At 41.1% G+C, this 19,735-nt stretch overlaps 1 protein-coding gene across 2 annotated transcripts in view; it reads right to left on the reverse strand.

Moving 5' to 3' along the window:
* The window catches only part of LOC138760695 (utrophin-like), a 632,519-nt gene that overhangs the window by 456,484 nt on the left and 156,300 nt on the right, over positions 1–19,735 (reverse strand). For both annotated transcript variants that reach the window (XM_069931641.1, XM_069931640.1), the window contains one exon: positions 15,162–15,239. In XM_069931641.1, coding sequence (XP_069787742.1) covers positions 15,162–15,239 — 78 coding nt within the window. The remainder of the gene's footprint in view (positions 1–15,161; positions 15,240–19,735) is intronic.

The following is a 19,735-nucleotide window of genomic DNA, read 5'->3' on the forward strand; positions in this document are numbered from 1 at the left end:
GGCTAACTACCTGTCACTGTTGGTGCCCAACTTCCACGATGCTAAACCAGAACATGGCGTGGAGCACCATATCGAGACCTCTGGGCCCCCAGTGTGCACATGAGCATGGTTCCTCCCACAAGACAAACTCCTTCAAGCCAAGACCGAGTTCATTGCCATGGAGGAGAAGAGTATCACCTGCCACTCAAACAGCCCCTGGGTGTCCCTGCTGCACATGGTCCAGAAGAATTCCGACGGTTGCCGCCACTGTACCAGATAGATACCCCATCCCACATGTTCAGGATTTAGCCACAAGACTCCAGGGCTGATGGATCTTTTCCAAGGTGGACCTCGTCAAAGGGTACCATCAGATTCCTATGCATCCTAACGATGTCCCGAAAAGGGCCATTATTAAACCTTTCAGCTTTTTCAAGTTCCTTCGGATGTCTTTCAGTCTAAATAATGCAGCCCAGACATTTCAACATCTCATGGGCTTGGTTGGCAGGGACCTCTATTTCATCTTCATCTATCTGGATAACATTCTCATCAATAGCCCTGACGCCAACACACACAGGACGCACCTGACTCGCCTGTATCACCCCAGAGGAGGCCATATCACTGCCATCCCAACATTTTCCCAGGCCGAGCACAATCAAAGGCTACAACAATTCCAAGGAATGGTGAATTTATATCATCGTTTCCACCCGAGAATGGCTATCCTCCTGCAACCCCTATTCGACCTCATCAAACTTGGTGACAAGGCACTCCATTGGACATGCAAAACAGTGGAAGCATTCCAGGTAACTAAAATGGCGCTGGCGGAGGCTACATCTTTGGCCCATCCAGACTCTTCCTGCCCCCTGCCCCCTGGTCCTTACAACAGATGCATTGGAGCAGTGGGTCGATGATCAGTGGTGCCCCCAGGCTTTCTTCAGCAAACATATCCGGACACTGGAAGTACAGCTCGTTCGACCGTGAACTGTTGGGCCTGTACCTGACAATACAACATTTCTGGTACATGTTAAAAGGAAGGGTTTTCGTTGCCTACACAGACCACAAACCACTCATCCATGCACTCAGCAAGGTTTCCGACCCGTGGTCGGTGAGACAACAACGATACCTCTCCTACATTTCTGTGTATACAACGGACATTTGCCACGTCGCAGGCAAATCCAACATGGTGGCCGATGCACTGTCCAGACCGGCCATCGCCGCGACCTCAGGAAGGCTCAATGTTGCTCAATTAGCCAACAACCAAGCAGAGGATGCAGAAGTCCAGCCCTACTGAACTGCCATCACCAGCCTGAAGGTTAGCGATTTCTGTCCTTCACTGGGAAGCCTGACTTTCCTCTGCGACATGTCCACAGGTTTCCCCAGACCCATCCTACCCACAACCTAGCAACAGTGGGTGTTCAACCAAATACACAGTCTGTCACATCCTTCCATAAGGTCCACGGTCCGCCTTCTGTCTGACAAGTTTGTATGGCATGGCCTCCACCGCAATGTGGCCTAAGAATTGTTTGGACTGCCAATCCACCAAAGTGCACAGACACACAAAGGCCCCACTCCAGAGCTTTGACTCGGCACAGTGCTGTTTTGACCGTGTGCATGTGGACATCATCAGCCCATTCCCTGTGAGCCAAGGTATGCAGTATTGTTCAAAGCAATCGTCCGTTTTACCTGCTGGCTGAAAGTGATACCACTGCCCACATGCGACACAGAGACTTGTGCCAGAGCTTTCTTATCCATTTGGGTTGCATGCTTTGGAGTCTCGACCCACATCACCTCGGACCAAGGAGCCCAATTCACGTCCTCACTCTGGGGCAACCTAGCCAAGTTCTGTGGAAGCCACTTACACCTCACCATGGCCTACCATTCTCAGGAAAATGGCCTCGTCAAACGTTTCCACTGCCACCTGAGAGCAGCCCTGAAAGCTCGACTACAAGGCCCTAATTGGATGGACGAACTCCCATGAGTGATGATAGGAATTCGCACAGCACCAAAAGAAGACCTATCAGCGACATCAGCCGAGATGGTATACTTACCATCCCAAGGGACATTCACTTCAACCCTCCCGGCTCACAACCCAGTGCTCTAGACGTCCTCCAGCGATTGAGGAAACAAACGGGAAACAGAAATCTCCGCCACCTTCCCAGCACAGCTCTCCACCCTGCCACATCCTGACGAACTTGCAGTCCATCAATTTCATTTTTGTTTGGAGAGGACAGCAAGGGACATCCCTACAATGCCCCTACGAAGGCCCATTCAAGGTTTTACAGCACGATGGTCTCGTTTTCATCTTGGACATAGACGGGCGGCAGGACCGGTTTACCATTGACCACCTCAAGACAGTGCATCTGGATTCAAACCAGCCCGCCCTGGATCCCCAGGTCAGACACAGAGACTGCCGGCCCAAAGACAGTACAATAACTTACTTAAAGGATGGTAGTGATTCGGTTGGGGGGGGGGGGGGGGGGGGGTATGTTGATGGTGGTGTAGCCAGCTGAGCGACTGCACGGTTGGACGGGCCAAATCGCCGCCCCAGTAGTCCGACACAAGATTGCGTGGGACCCCCTTCCCTTCCGAGGAGAAGCCTGTGGGGTTGTCAACACACGTTGCCCAGGGGACAACGCCACTTCCATGTTGCGTGCCACTGGATGCAGAGTGACCCCACGACGTGCAGACATCTCTTCCTACGGCCAGCGCAGCCCTCATAGGAAGTGCATGGTGTCCTCGAGGAATGTGAGGAATTCAAAATTAAAGTTGTTACTGGTTCACCAGTGGACGTCTCTCATTTTGGTAGTGCTGCCATTAGCAGACGCTACACACCATTCATTAGTGGCATAATTTCATTTTTATCCCAATTTATTTTATTACCCGAAACTTTCCCATATTCTTCCCATTGAACATTTATTTTCATAAGTATGTCACAGGTTCAGTTAAATATATTAAAACATCATCTGCAAATAAACTAATCTTATGTTCTTATTGACCAACCCTAAATCCCTTAATTTCCAAAATCATTCCTAATTGCTTGAGCAGGAGGTTCCATAGCTAAAATAACAAAGCTGGAGATAAAGGGCATCCTTGTCTACTTGATCTAGCAGAGGGTAGAATACAGCAAAGATAGAAGGCTTATCCAAGGCACCAATAACTGAATGCATCATCAGAAAACCTGGATGAGTGTAGGAAGTCCAGTAAATAAATTAGGAGGGAAATTAATCAACCATGGAGCAGACATTAAATATCGAGAAGAAAATTCAAAGAAAAACAAAATACACAACAACCAAAGAAACAACATGACTTGTTAAGGATTAGAGATATATATCCTTTCTTTGGCGAGGTGAAGGATTTGAACAAAGCTTTGAAATTAATATTTTCCATTATGCCAAATGTTTTAGTTAATGCAAACAAGTGTTGAATATTGGAAGGGATAAGTGCTCAATAAAGTACTAAAGGATTATCATCTTTGAAAATAGATAAATCATAAGCTTCAGATGAAGTGCATCATTGGGTACAAAAAGGGCAGAGTAAACTGTGTTGGCTCAGACTTCAATATTTCAATCTTCATTGGCAACAGACCAACAGTAATAAGTAACTAAGTATTTTGAGGTTTAACAAATGACTTTCACAAATTCCAAAATCACTCATTCCTTTGAATAATCACTAAAATAGCATGACCGCTTAGTTTCTCTCTCAAACACTAAATGCAGAACCCATTACAAATTGAAAAGGAAGTGAGTAATTTTAAAACTTAAGCATTTTAACCAACTGCTGTCTCAGAATTTTTGCTGAAACCCATTTTCAGGAAAAGCTCCATCTACTTTGTGCAATTACTAAATGTCTTGCTAGGATACATTTGTAGCTAACTCAAGGACTACGGTATTCAATCTAATCATTGCATTTACTAAACCAAAGCACAGAAAGATCTCAAAAAAAAGATTTATTGAATAAAAGCAAATAAAATTTCATTTTGCAAACATGTTTAACAATTGTAAAATATACCATATTTTTCAGTGTATAAGTCGGTCCAAACCCTCTTTTAAACCTAATTTTAAGGGTTTTATGGTATATCTGGCGTAAATGTTGACCCCAATTTCTGGCTACCTGAGGTACCCCCTTGGCCGGCATATAAGTCGACCTCCAAAGCTGCGATGCCTGAGATGTCCTGTTGTATTGACACACCCCCCCCCCCCACCATCATAGATTGCACAGATTGACTGGTCAGGCATTGGCTGGAGGTAATTGCTATCATGGAGGGCCCATCAACACAACACAGCACATGATGAAAATTTGAAGCTGTGGCGGATCACCACAAGGCAGGCGAACCGGCCCCACTTGTAAGCCATGCAGCAGGGCAGCCAGCCAAGAGGGGCTCAGAAATCCATGCTTGGGGACCGTGTGACGCCCAGGTGACGTCAGCGCCCTCCAGCGCGGTTCTCAGCCAGGTCTGGGCTGGGAGTATACGCGCAGCCCAGCAGCCTGCAATAAACCAGTCTGCTCACTGAGCTCTACCCATCTGGCTGTGTGTGTTATTGCAGGAGCAGTGTAGCCGCCACTACAAAGCGAACTTAAAGTTGAAAGTGATAGAAGTGGCCAAGAAAGCAAACAACTGCGCTATTGCAAGAAAATTTGATGTGCATAAGAATTTGGTAAGAGATTGGAGGAAGAAAGAAGAGACTTTAAGAAACATACCAAAAAGGCAATGTTCTTTGAGAAAAGAAATCACTCATTGGACAATTGGAAAATCACTTTGTAGAATGGGTACATGAAGAGAAGCAAGATTACCTCAGTCATCTACATTAGCACTGCAGTGGATAAAGTCACACCCAGACCTCTGATGAATTTGAGGCTAGAGTACGCTGGTGCAATCATTTCATGAACAAGAAAAATCTGGTATTATGCCAAAAAACAAAAATTGCACAGAAGCTACCAAAAGATCTTGATAAAGTTGTACATTTTCACCAGTTTATTATACCGAACCAGCAGAAACCCCCATGAATTTCATTCAACATGATAACAAGAAAAGAGTGGAATGGAAAGGTGTTAAAACTGTGAAAACAAGAAGAACTGGCCACGAAAGGACCAGGTTTACTGTTATCATGCATGGCCGACAGGACAAAGTTAAGACCCATGGTAATCTTCAAATGCAAAATTAAACTGAAAATAAAATTCCCTGCAGGTATTTTTGTACACTTTCATGAAAAAGGATGGAAGGATGAAAATGGTGTAAAACTATGGATAGACAATGTGTAGAACAGCTGGCCAGGCAGTTTACGCAAAGAACAGTTTCATAGCCACTTAAATGAAAACACTAAAAATAGATTAGCACTACTTAATACTTACATGGCTGTTATCCGGATGTTTTGATGTCTATATTGCAACCTCTCAATGAATGCTTGAAAAAGCCATTCAAAGACCATGTGTGCGAGGAATGAAATACATGGATGTAGGGGAGGTCATGTGATGCCATTGGGAACGCAGCACTCCCTAACGACTCCCAAAAAAAAATATATTTTTTTAAAGTGCTAATTGAGTAGAGTTTTTAATCATTAAAGTTAATTTAAAGTATTTTTGAAATACTGAAAACTTTAATTACAATGTTATGAAAAAAGAAAAAACTCCAAAAACTACACCAAAAGAAAAATGCGAATCAAGGAAAGAAAAAGAACCTGGACCTAACTCTTCAATGAAGTCAGCCACTGACTTCCTGGACCCACTGTAGACAGCCCTAGAGAGGGACCGTCTCACAAAGCCATCCCTGCGGTTCTCCACAAAGATAGCACCACCCCGAGAATTATTTCTGCACTGTGGATGAAAAAATTAAAGGGAAAAATTTTTCACCCCTCTTGAAGGTCCAGTCCAGCCCTCCAGATCTGCAAGAAGAAGACTTACCTGGTATGGAAGGTGATTCTAGTAAATCAACAAGATGAAGACACAAAAACAGAGAAGAAGAATTTATGGCAAGGCAAAGTTTTTTAAGAAAAAATTGATGCTAAAATTGATAATCTCGTAAATGCAATGGAGAATAATTTTAAATTTTTAACTGGAGAAATATAAGTTAAAATTGATTTAACTAAATCAATAAATAATGTTTCACAAAGGGTTGATAAATTAGAAGAAAGAATTCAGGACAACCGTGAAAAAGTTCAACACATTGTGGAAAGAACAAATGTTAATGAGGGCTCTGTTACTGCTTTGGTTTCTATGAATGAAAAATTGTTGGAGAAGGTTGATATTTTGGAAAATTATAGAAGAAGGAATAATCTTAAAATCATTGGAATGTCTGAATATAGAGAAGGTCAAGATGTAATTCACTTTTTCAACATTGGATACTGCAAATATTTAGACGCGTAAACTTCAAAGAGAAAATTTTGATTGAGAGACCCCATAGAGCTCTCTGACCAAACCCAGGACAAAAATCAAAGACATCGGTCTATATTAGATTTTTAAACTATCAGGATAGAGAAAAGATACTTGGATTGGCAATGAGAAAAGCTAAAGAACATGGACCTTTGAATTATGAGGGGGACAAGATTTTTTTTATCCAGAGCTGAGTCAAGATCTTTTGAAGGGAAGGAAAGAATTTAATACAGTTATGAAGACTTTCTATGATAAAGGTTATAGATTTGTGTTGGGACATCCAGCAACTTGAACATTTTTATTCCAGATCAGCAGAATGACTTCTTCAACAATTATATTCAGGCCAAAGATTTTGTTAACGATCTGCTCATGGCTCACCTATATCAAAAGGACTTATTGAAATGATTTATTAAAATGGGGAGTATGTTTTCCTCTTTCTATAATTTATTTTCTTTTTCCCTGAAAGTCAGGGGTTGTGTTTGTTAGTTTCTGATGACTACATGTGTTTTCGTGGTTTAGCCATGACCTGTAAAATGGAGGGTAGTAATGCTGGTCTTTCGGCATTTTGGGGAGGGAGGGGTTTCTTTTTTTTTGTTTTTTAACCAATACTTTTACATTATATTTTTATTTTGAATAAGTTCAGTGTTTTTGGATTGCAGATGATGACACCTCAAACCAATTTAATTTATGGGAATTCTTCCTAGATAGGAACGTATGTTAATAATTTGGAAAATAATGGATAAAACAGTTGATATTGTTTTAATATTAATGGGATTAACAGACCCAAAGAAGAAAGAAGGTATTGTGGCAGTGTGAGCAGTGGAACAAACACAGCCACCACGTTGAGGGTCATTAATGACTGAATTCAAGGGCAGCATGAGCTTAGTCACCTGGTGCATTGTGACATCATAATTGCTGCCCAGGGCGCGCACTGGAAGGGATGCTGGAGTCAGAAAGAAACCTCTGATGATGCCATTTTCCCATGGCTGCCCCGCCACATGGTGATACAAGCGGGGCTGATTCTCCATGAGGGTGTGCACCACCACACAATTATCATACATCAAGAAATTAGGAGTAGATATTGCTTTTTTACGAGACTTGTTCAACTGAAAGTGAACATTTAAAATTGAAAAGAGATTGGATAGGTCAAGTAGCTTTCTCTACATTTAACTCTAAAGCTAGGGGAGGAGCAATTTTATTTTTTTTTAATTTACCAGTAAAAATCCAAGATGTAATTACAGATCCAGCAGGAAAGTATCTTATTGTCATATATTTTTTGAAGAATGGACTTTATCAAATATTTATGCACTGAATTTAGACGATCATAAATTTATGCAAGATACTTTATTAAATTTGGTGAATGTACATGAAAATGTTTTTGTGGGTGGTGATTTTAATTTTTGTTTAGAACCTGTATTGAGTAAGTCTTCAAAACTAATAGTGAAATCAAAGGCAGCTAAAACATTGTTATCTTTAATGAAAGATTTTAATTTAATGATATATGGAGAAGAATACATCTTAAGGAAAGCAGATTTGATACGTATTCTAGAACTAATTTTTTTCTTGGTTTCTGCTCAAAATCAATCAAGACTAGATTATTATCTAACCATTCTCCTCTTTTAATTGAGTTGGAATTTTCAGAAAAACAACATTTAGTTTATAGATGGAGATTGAATTCTTTATTATCGAAGAGATCAAATTTTTGTTTATTTATAAGACAACATATTCAATTGTTTTGTGAAACTAACTTAAATTCAGTAGATAATACATTTGCTATTTGGAATACATTGAAAGCTTATTTACAGTCAAATTATAATTTATTCTTTAAACTTAAAAAAATTATGAAAGATATAGACAAATTGGAAAAGGAGATAACTTTATTGGAAAAAGAAATTCAAAAATCATCTTCTGAGGATAAATATAGAATTTTAGCAAATAAAAATTACAACATAATACAATGTTAACAAATAGAACAGAGAAAATGATATTACGATCTAAGCAGAAATATGATGAGTTAGGGGAAAGATCAAATTAAGTTTTGGCTTGGCAATTAAAAATGGAACAACCTTGTAGAACAATTAATGCTATACAACAGGATAATGATGAAGTTACATATAAACCACAAAGAATTAATGATGCATTTAAGGAATTTTATGAGAAGTTATATACACCTGATTCACTACAAGTTGAAGCTATAATTAGTTGTCACAATTAACATTACCATCTTTGACTCAAGAAAAATCAGATCGATTACAGAGTTCTTTTACTGAGCAGATTTATGATGCGCTTACTAGTTTAAATAATGATATATATCCAAGTGAAGATGGTTTCCAGTTGAATTTAATAGAGTTTAAAAATTTATTGATTCCATTATTTATGAAAGTAATAGAACAAGCTTATAAAAAACATAGTCTTCCAGAAACTTTTTCCATGGCAATAATTACAATTATTCCTAAAAAAAGATAGGGACCTATTAAAGGCTACTTCTTATAGACATATCTTTGCTAAAAATAGATTATAAAATTGTAGTATTGGTGAATATGATTAATGAATATCTTCCTGATTTAATAAAATATGGATCAGACAGGTTTTGTTAAAAATGGACAAACTTTAGAGAATATAGTAAGGTTATTGAGTATAATTCATTTAGCTCAGAAAAAAAAAGTCTTATTGTAGTGTTAGATGCGGAAAAAGCCTTGGATGGTTTAGAGTAAGAATTTTTATTGAAGGTGTTAGGTAAATTTGGTTTTCGTATTGACTTTATCAACTGGATTAAGGCCTTGTATAGAAGTCCCAAAGCTAAAGTGATTACTAATGGACAGATGTCTCAATCTTTAAAATAAATAGATCTATTAGGCAACTTTGTTTTAGCTGTAGAACCACTTGCACAAAAGATTAGAAATGATCAACAATTAAATGGATTTGAGATAAATCAGGTACAACGTAGAGTTAGTTTATTTGCTGATGATGTATTAGTTTATTTAACTCAACAACAAACATCATTACCAAGACTCTAGTCATTTGTTAGATTATGGGAAAATTTTGGGATACAAGATATATTAGGATAAAAGTGAATTAATGGAACTTGTAAAAGGAGATTATTCACAATGTAGACAAGCGATTTGTTTTAAATGGCAGATAAGATAAAATATTTAGGTGTACACATTGATGCTAATTTGAAAAATGTATATAAATTAAATTATATTCGACTTCTTAAAAAGATAGAGGAAGATTTAATGAAATGGGGACGTTTACAGATTACATTAATTGGGAGAATTAATTGTATTAAAATGAATATTTTTACACAACTTCAATATTTATTCCAAACTTTACCTATATCTCTATCACAAATTTTTTTTCAAGATTTAAATAAGCAAGTTAGGAAATTTCTTAGGAAAGGGAAGATGGCAAAAACGTCATTAGAAAAATTATCATGGAAATATGAACATGGAGGATTACAACTTCCCGATTTTAAGAATTATTACAGAGCAGCACAATTAAGATTTTTAGTTCTTATGTTTGTTAAAATTAAACCATCATGGGTGGATATTGAACTAAATCAGAGAAGTTAAACCGGATGAGTGTATTTATAAATGAGATTTTAAATCCAATGTAATAGATAAGGAAGCTCTGCTACTAAAACATTTGTTGAACATCTGGAATAAAGTTAAATTAGAAATTGATGGATATATCCTTTCATTAAAAACACTAGTAATTAATCCTTTTTTTTCCAAAAGATGATCCTTATTTAAATATATGGCATCACAAGGGAATCTCTAATTTGGGGGATTGTGATAATAATAATAGAATTATGTCTTTTGATCAATTAATGATTAAATATGGTGCACCTTACAATACATTATTTTGTTATTTTCAATTGAGGACTTATTTGAGAGAGAAATTAGGACCAGAAATGTTTTAAAAGATCTTTCAAATTTGGAACAAATCATGGCTGATGAAATTATTAAAAAGTTTATTTCAATTGCATATTTATTATTACAAGAACAGACACCGAAAGTAGGTTTGTTTAATTCAAATGAAAGATGGAAATAGGATTTGGACACGATAATAGATCAACAAGACTGGAAAAATTTGTGTAGAGGTTATGACAAATACTATTAATGTACGATATAGATTACTTCATTATAATTTTTTTACATCAATTGCATATTACTCCTCAGAAATTGAGGAGATGGAGATCAGATTTATCGGATCAATGTTTCAGATGTGGAACAGAAATTGGAACTTTTCTTCATTCTACGTGGGTTTCTATTAGTAACTTTTTTACAATGGATAATGCGAGTGAATTTTCCTTTAAATCCTGAATTACTTCTGTTAGGATATTTTGAAAGTGTTACTCCTAAATTATATTTGTCATATTCCCAATTAAAGTTTGTTAAGTTGGTTTTAGTAATTGCAAGGAAATGTATCACTGTAACATAGAAATTTGATGAAAGATAGATGGCATGCTGAAATTCAAAGCTATATTCCATTAGAAAAAAAATTACATATAATTTGAGGGATAAATATTGTTTATTTTTGCAAATTTGGGGTCTGTATGCTAAAATAATGAAATTAAAATTATGAATTTATTAATTTATTTCTTGATCAGTGAAGTTTTCCCTCATAATATAATGTAGTGGGAGCTACAGCAAAGAAACTCACAGCCACCACCTTGGATGCTCTCAACAACTGTTTGTTTTCAAATCCCACATGCACCCCTTTAAGGGCAGCGTAAAGTCGGCCACCGCCTAAGCGGTGACGTCATAATGGCTGCCAGTGGCGCGCACTGGGCTTGAACCATGGGGTAAGGAGAACCCCCGACGCCCTCTTCTCATGGCTGCCCTGTCACGCAGTGGTACAAATGGGGCAGGTTCGCAATGAGAGTGCGCCTCCACACAACCCTCCCACCCACCACCAAGAACCGGCTTACGCGTCCCGCCGCTTGGGCGAACGGCCTCGGCGCTTGGGCTTAGCTGTTTAAATGGTCACGAGGGGTCCAAGTGTGCTGTCTTTAGGCAGTCTACTGTGAACAGTTCATTTTTTCCCACAATGTCTAATGTAAAAGACTCGCCAGACCACTGGAGGACTTTGAACGGGCCCTCGTAAGGGCGCTGCAAAGGTACAGTATGCGGTCTGCGCCGAATGAAAACGAATTCAGCTGAGTCCAGCTCTTTGGGAAGGCGGGCTGGTCGGGCACCATGATGCATAGGAGGCAGGGGGGCTAGCGAGGCGAGCTTGCTGCGTTGGTCCACCAATAGGTTTGAGAAGACCTGGGCGCCATGGAGGTTGGCTGTAAAGTCCTGCATTTGAGGGATTGGGTACCTGTCCAGCGTAGTCACGTCATTCAGGCGCCGATAATCCCCGCAGGTTAGTTAAGTTAAAGCGTGATTCTGTTTCATGCTTAAGGTAATTAAAAGCAATTTTTGTTTAAGTAATCATTTGCCTTGGTGAATATCTATTGCTGCTGGGTTTATGGGTCCTCTGAGCTCGTAACATTATAAATAGATTTCAGCATATATTTCTTAATATTTTATTATGTATATGCTATAACATTCTTAATGTTTCACATTATATATGTTGAATAAATAAAATATTCAAAAATGTGCAGAACAGTCATTTACAAAAGGTGGGGCAATGCATGCTGCATCACTTGATGTGCTGTGTAACTTCGTGCTTAAGGCATGGGACAAAGTTAAAGTAGAGACTATGATAAAATAGTTGAAAAAGTGCGGTATCTCTTGTGCAATTGATGGCATGAAAGATGATGTATTGTGGGACACTGACGACGAAGCTGAAATGCCTCATCAGATACAGACTGGAACCCATATGATGACTGTTTAATCAGTGAGAGTATGGATGTGCTTGCTCCCATCTTTGCTTCATATGATGATAGCGAGAGTGATTTGAAGGGTTCTAAATGTGTTGCACCATTTCATGGGATGCAAGGATCGACAACGAGATAGACAACAGACTCGCCAAGGCAAATAGCGCCTTTGGAAGACTACACAAAAGAGTCTGGAAAAACAACCAACTGAAAAACCTCACAAAGATTAGCGTATACAGAGCCGTTGTCATACCCACACTCCTGTTCGGCTCCAAATCATGGATCCTTTACCGGCATCACCTACGGCTCCTAGAACGCTTCCACCAGCGTTGTCCCCGCTCCATCCTCAACATTCATTGGAGCGACTTCATCTCCAACATCGAAGTACTCGAGATGGCAGAGGCCGACAGCATCGAATCCACACTGCTGAAGATCAAACTGCGCTGGGTAGGTCACGTCTCCAGAATGGAGGACCATCGCCTTCCCAAGATCATGTTATATGGCGAGCTCTCCACTGGCCACCGAGACAGAGGTGCACCAAAGAAGAGGTACAAGCACTGCCTTAAGAAAGCTCTTGGTGCCTGCCACATTGACCACCGCCAGTGGGCTGATATCGCCTCAAACCGTGCATCTTGGCGCCTCACAGTTCGGCGGGCAGCAACCTCCTTTGAAAACCGCAGAGCCCACCTCACTGTCAAAAGACAAAGGAGGCAAAACCCAACACTCAACCCCAACCAACCAATTTTCCCTTGCAACCGCTGCAACTGTGTCTGCCTGTCCCGCATCAGACTTGTCAGCCACAAACGAGCCTGCAGCTGACATGGTCATTACCCCTCCAGAAATCTTCGTCCGTGAAGCCAAGCCAAAGAAAATGTGTTGTTTTCAGATATTGATAGTGATTTTGAAGAGTGCTAATGGTGTTCTTGTTTTCATTAAAAATCTCAATGAAAATCTGTCATAGTCGGGTGTTTTTTTTTGTTTTCCAAGGATTGACTTGTACACCGATTCGGTTCTTCAAGGGTTGACTTGTAGGCTAGGTCAGCACTGATTGGACTTCAAGCAAAATTTAAGGTCTCAAAAGTATATCCGGGGTACAAGGAGGTACAAGTCGGCCCCCATTTTTTGAGAGATTTTTGTTTAGTTTCACGACTCGGCTTATATGCTGAAATATACGATAATCAAAATCCTAGCTTAACATCAAGCTTCGATGTACATGTCAATTTGTAGACATAACAAGGGAGGAATGAGCCCTTGAGCCCCTCAAGTATGTTTTACCATTTATTGAGAACTTGGCTGATTTACCACCAAACTTCAGTTGCCTGTTTTAATCCTTGATGTTAGTTTTTTTTTTAAATCACATTCAAAAATAACTGACCAATACAATTGATGCAAGCATTAGTTTTAAACATTGCCATCTTTACTTATTTATCTCTAAAACCTTCAACAAGGACTGGTTCTATTTTGAAGATTACCTCATCCTGGATTCTACAACCAAGGGCAAAATTATTCTCACTCTATCTCCTCATTTTCCCTGAATATCTCCAATTTGTTTTAAATTAGTCCTCAATCTTCCTATTTCCAGGGATTGCAGCTCCTTGTAGAATTGCTCTTCCCAATATCATGCTTCATATTTAAGGATAACACAAACTTCCTAAAGATTAAACTATTCAGTATTCCAGCTGCCATCAAACCATAGCTTTGTGCAAACTTGATGTGACCTTTACATCCTCATATTCCAAGAACTTAATGTTATTATATTCTGAATCTGCCCTAAGTAATTTGATGATCCCGGTCTATCAATCCTTTTTTTTAAGTTCTCTTCACCTGCCATAAATTTCCTTCAACCTTTTGCATTCCTCAGATTTGTTGGCCTTGCCTTTCATCAACACATGAACACATTGATTCTGATCCCTCGCTTTTTCATTTTTGAATGACTCCAAACAGCCACATTTGTGAATGACTCCCATTCTAGTTTGCCAAGTCCTATCTTATTACACTGAAATCAGCCCTCCCCATCTTCAGAATCTTTATTTCTGATTTATTTTTGTCCTCCTCCATAACAACCTTACAATTTATTTAAAGTTACATCCAGAAATGTTCTCCCATTGACTATCCAACCACTTGTTCAGTGACATTACCAAAGATGAGAACTACTACCACTACTCAAATGACCATCTGAGCACTGGCTCAACAAGTTCTCTCAGAAGGACCTCCACCATCTCTGAGCCTTTCACAACGAGGATACGAGGAGACCCCAGGCAATACTGGGAAATATGAAAGACCCAATTACCCTCTTTTCTCTGTAACCTGTCTATTTATCTTTCTCTCTCATTTCTCAGTTACTATTCAGTTGCTATGTAATGTCTGATTTTTGCTTGTCTCAACCCATACGGTCTTATTTGAAGAATCTTTTAGGATATCATTCCTTGCAAAATATCTTCAGTAATTTTACAATGCAACCTCCTCTTACATATCCCGCCATGTTATGCCTATAGTTTCTGCACCCTGGAATAAGGAGCTACTAGTCCTGAACATCTTACAACCACATATCGGCAAATGGCAACTATATTATAATCTTATTATGTAATCAACACCCTCAGATCGTCTGCAACAAATGAAGAATTGCTGAAGGAACTCAACAGGTCAGACAATACCCATAGGTGGAAACAGTCAGTCAACATTGAGTCTGGACCCTTTATTAAGACCAAAGGGAAAGGGGTGATATTGAAATTATACATCTATAATCGGCGACATGAATACAGTTTATCCATTAAATTGCTAAAAATACTAACAACTTGGGAGTTCACAAATTCCAAAAGGTAGAAACAAAATCAACTCTGTGTCTTCAGCATCAAGCTCTGGATCATCAATTTAAACAGCAATGCATCCTGAGCAAATAAAAATGTGATTCCCAAAATTGCACTCAGACAATTCCACAACGCAATTAAGGAAATAAAGTTAAAATTAATTCTTGTTTAAAGAAATTACTCACATTATTTTGCTGAAGAACACGCAAAACTCTGTTAACATTGTTGAGAGCGTGTACTCTTGTTGTGCCTCGTTCTTTGGTCTGTTGGGAGGACAAGATATTTTAACAAAGGTAAAAAAACAAATTGAAATGGAGCCATTAAACAATTCAACAAAATCGCAAATTGGATTAACTTTCTAAAGTGATGCTAGAAAAAGATTCCAAACTTGCTCTATTGTATGGAAATGCAAACATTGCTGTTAAAATCCTCAAAATGTAAACAATCCTCAGTACAATAAAATGCAGCATAAAATAAGTGCTTTACAAAGAGAGAAAACACAAGCATGGATCATAAAACATTGTTGTTTCCATGCTTTTGAATTCAAAAATCTTTACACCGCTACAGAAAATGTATAGATTTTCAACTGAGAAGATACACATAGGTGGAAACAGTCAGTCAACATTTACACACGTAGCCAAGTTTGTAAAACTATTTATTTCTCATCATGCCAACGAAAATGAAGAGAAAGGGTCATCAAAATATTCCAAATTAGTGTGGAAAAGAAATCTAAATGGAAGTTATGCAGATACATTGTAATTAGAGGAATATATAAAGATGAGGGTGTGATAATACAGATTCTATCACCAATGTGTATATGTACATATGTACAGATGGTAGTGTACGATGACTGTGATTGGCTGAGAGTGTAGCCACACCTACTGGCAGGTCTTAAAGGATTGCTCCTAGCCAGACCAGGTCATTCTGGACTGGTCGACCTACTTGTGATATGCTCCAGTCTTTTAGTTAATAAAATTGTAATGCGCGTCGAAAGAACCCATTTCCCTGCACTTTGGAGGGCCTCACGTTCCACTCTCTGTCTGTAACCACTCCACCCCAGAAACCTCCTGCCAGCGGCAGCCCGAGCCACCAGTCCCCAAGCCCCAGGGGCCTCACCCGTAGTCTCTCCACCCTCCGAGTTGCTCTGCCAGCACTTTTTCGCAAATTTCAGCCCTGGCTGGAAGCCTGTGGCCACCAAAAGCCGGCAATGTAGTTCTGAACACAAGAAATTTACCACAAACTAGGTGCACAGACTGCTGGATGAGGGCATTATCGAATCTCGCTCGAGTCCACGGAGAGCCCAGGTAGTGGTTGTTAAAAACTGGGAGAAGCCATGGATGGTGGTTGACTATAGCCAGACTATCAACCACTTCACACTCCTGGATGCGATTCTCCTTCCACAGATCACGGATGTGATGAATCAGATCGCCCAATACCGTGTATTTTCCACCATTGATTTACATTCGGCCTATCATCATCTCCTGATCTGCCGAGAAGACTGACCTTTCAAGGCCTTTGAAGCAAATGGGCAGCTGTATCAATTCCTCAGGGTACCCTTTGGGGTCACAAATGGCGTCGCGGTCTTCCAGCGGGAAATGGACCAGATGGTGGACCAGAACGGGCTAACAGCTACTTTCCCGTATCTGGACAATGTCACCATCTGCGGCCATGACACGGAGGATCACGATGCCAACCTTGAGAAATTTTTTCAGACTGCAACTTGGCTGAACTTGACCTACAATTTCGACAAGTGTGTCTTCCGGACCACTAGGCTCACAATTCTGGGCTGCGTGGTGGAAAACGTGGTGGTCATACCGAACCCTGACCGCATGCATCCCGTCATGGACTTTCCCCCTCCCCCTACACCCAGAAGGCACTCAAACGCTGACTATGTTTTTTCTCTTACTATGCCCAATGGGTTCTACACTATGCCGACAAGGCATGGCCACTCATCAAGACCACCTCCTTCCCTCTGTCAATCGAAGACAGAGCGGCCTTCGACCGCATCAAATAAGACATCGCTGCTGTAACGCTGCCCACCATCGACAAGTCCATTCCATTCCAAGTCGTAAGCGATGCATCTGACTTTGCACTGGCAGCTAATTTGAACCAGGCCGGCCAGCCGGTAGCCTTCTTCTCCAGAACCCTCCAGGGTCCTGAGAGCCGACACTCCTCTGACAAGAAGGAGGCCCAGGCCAGAGTCGAGTCAGTACGTCGTTGGAGACACTACCTCACTGGCAGACACTTTACACTGCTGACCGACCAACGCGTGGTCTCCTTCATGTTCAGCAATACCCAGCGAGGTAAGATCAAGAATGACAAAATCGCCAAGTGGAGAATCGAGTTCTCCACCTTTAATTATGACATTATGTGTCGGCCAGGTAAACTCAATGACCCACCAGATGCGCTCTCCAGGGAAACTTGTGCCAACATGCAACTGGACAGGCTGCAGAAACTCCACAAGGAGCTGTCATCCAGGGGTCACTAGGTTCACGCACTTTGTCAAATCTCGCAACCTGCCCTACATGGTCGAGGAGATTCGCTCCATGACCCGAGCCTGCCCAGTGTGCGCTGAGTGCAAGCCCTACTTCTTCCGTCCGGAGAACACCCACATCAAAGCCACCCACCCCTATGAGCGTCTCAGCGTAGACTTCAAGGGGCCCCTACCGTCGACCAACCATAACACCTACATCCTTACAGCCATCGACGAGTACTCCCGCTTCCCGTTTGCTGTGCCCTGCTCGGACATCACTGCCTCCTCAGTTATAGAGACCCTGCACAGCATCTTCACCATCTTCGGGTACCCCAATTACATCCACAGTGACAGGGGGTCCTCGTTCATGAGTGCGAAGCTGCGGCAGCACCTTCTGGAGTGTGATATTGCTTCAACCAGGACCACCAGCTATAACCCATGCAGTAATGGGCAAATCAAAAGAGAGAATGCCATCGTCTGGAAAGTTGTTACGCTTGCCCTCCGGTCCAAAGGTCTCCCCACCTCTCGCTGGCAGGATGTGCTCACTAGTGCCCTACACTCCATCCGCTCCCTCCTATGCACCGCGACCAATGCCACCCACCATGAAAAGATGTTCTCTTTCCCGAGGAAGTCCGAGTCGGGTACAACCATACCGGCATGGCTCACCGTTCCCGATCCAGTCCTTTTACGACGCCACGTCCGGTACTCTAAGAACGACTCCTTGGTTGACCGAGTGACTCTGCTCCATGTGAGCCCGCATTATGCCTACGTTGAGTACCCGGACGGACAGGAGGACAGTCTTGGTAAGGGACCTAGCCCAAGCCAGATCAGGCGCAGCAGTGCCTTTAACCCAACCTCTCCCTATTCCTTCTCCCCCAGGTCATATGCTTGAACAGAGGAGCCAGCACCACCCCACCAGCTCAGGCCAGGCTGTCAACAACGCCGTTGGGGAATTGAGCGAAGCAGTGGTCGCACCCGGCCACATGACTCCAGCGACCCCAATCCCGGCGCCACGGCAGTCACACCAGATGGTCAGGCCCCCTGACCAGTACAGCCCCTAACCTCCATTCACCCTGGGGTCAGTTCTCAAGGGGTGAATGTGATAGTACAGATTCTATCACCAATGTGTATATGTACATATGTACAGATGATAGTGTACGATAACTGTGATTGGTTGAGAGTGTAGCCACACCTACTGGCAGGTCTTAAAGGATTGCTCCTAGCCAGACCAGGTCATTCTGGACTGGTCGACCTACTTGTGATACGCTCCAGTCTTTTAGTTAATAAAAGCCTTAGTTTGGATCAACAAGTCTTTGGTTCTTTCGACGTGCATTACAGAGGGCAAACACAATATGCAGTAGACATCACAGAAGAGGCAACATGCACACCAAATTTAAAAACGCCTCCTTGAATCCACTCTTCAAAGACTAAGTAAAAAATAAAAACTAATCTCAAACACATTCAAAGAGATAGAGCAGAATCTGCACACTGGAACATCACATCAAAAAGATGGATGAGACACACCCCCTTCCACATTTTAAGTCCAATTTTACTGATATCTTTTGATCTGCACAAACGATTTAAGTTTCATGCATTGTAAAGTCAGGAACTGTTTCAGCCTTCAGAGAAAAAAATCATTTCAGCAACACAAAGCTCTGGGGTAATGAAAGGATCATCTAACATCAGAGGTGAACAAGGAGTCTGGTCAATTTCACAGAATTAATTTTATTCGAGCCATTTGAGTGTGGGCTAGCCTACCAGTAATTAACTGCCAGTCTACCAGTTAACATGCCAGTGAGAACGCTCACGAACTGGCACCCAACTGTCAGATCGCCTCTGAGTTGAACTGCCTTTGGAAGGGTGCGTCATCACCGATTTGTTTTGAATCGGTGTACTGGTTAGCCCAGTGAGAAAGGGACAGGGGGTATGCAGGACATTACCGCTGGAGGATAGGTGCCCATTTGCTCTGGGATGCTGGGTGGTGAGTGTGAAAGGGCGCGAACACTGGTCCAGTGTGAAATACAAAAACACTATTTTGAATCAGTACATTGAACTGCTAATTTACCAGTTAATCTATGTGAAAAGGGTTAATTGCTCAGGTTCACACACAGTGACTTACAGCTGTCAAGCAACCAATACTCAGATGGAGGAAGCACCTTCAGGAGTGGATGCATGTGGAATTATCAACGGACTGGTGGGAAAATATCAGCTCATAGAGAAAACACAAGCAAAGGAAATGTCTATGTGATTTGAGAGTACAGGATCTTTATGTTCCAGTCAGGCCGA

The sequence above is a fragment of the Narcine bancroftii genome, chromosome 4 (genome assembly GCF_036971445.1).
Source record: "Narcine bancroftii isolate sNarBan1 chromosome 4, sNarBan1.hap1, whole genome shotgun sequence".
Classification (NCBI taxonomy): Eukaryota; Metazoa; Chordata; class Chondrichthyes; order Torpediniformes; family Narcinidae; genus Narcine; species Narcine bancroftii.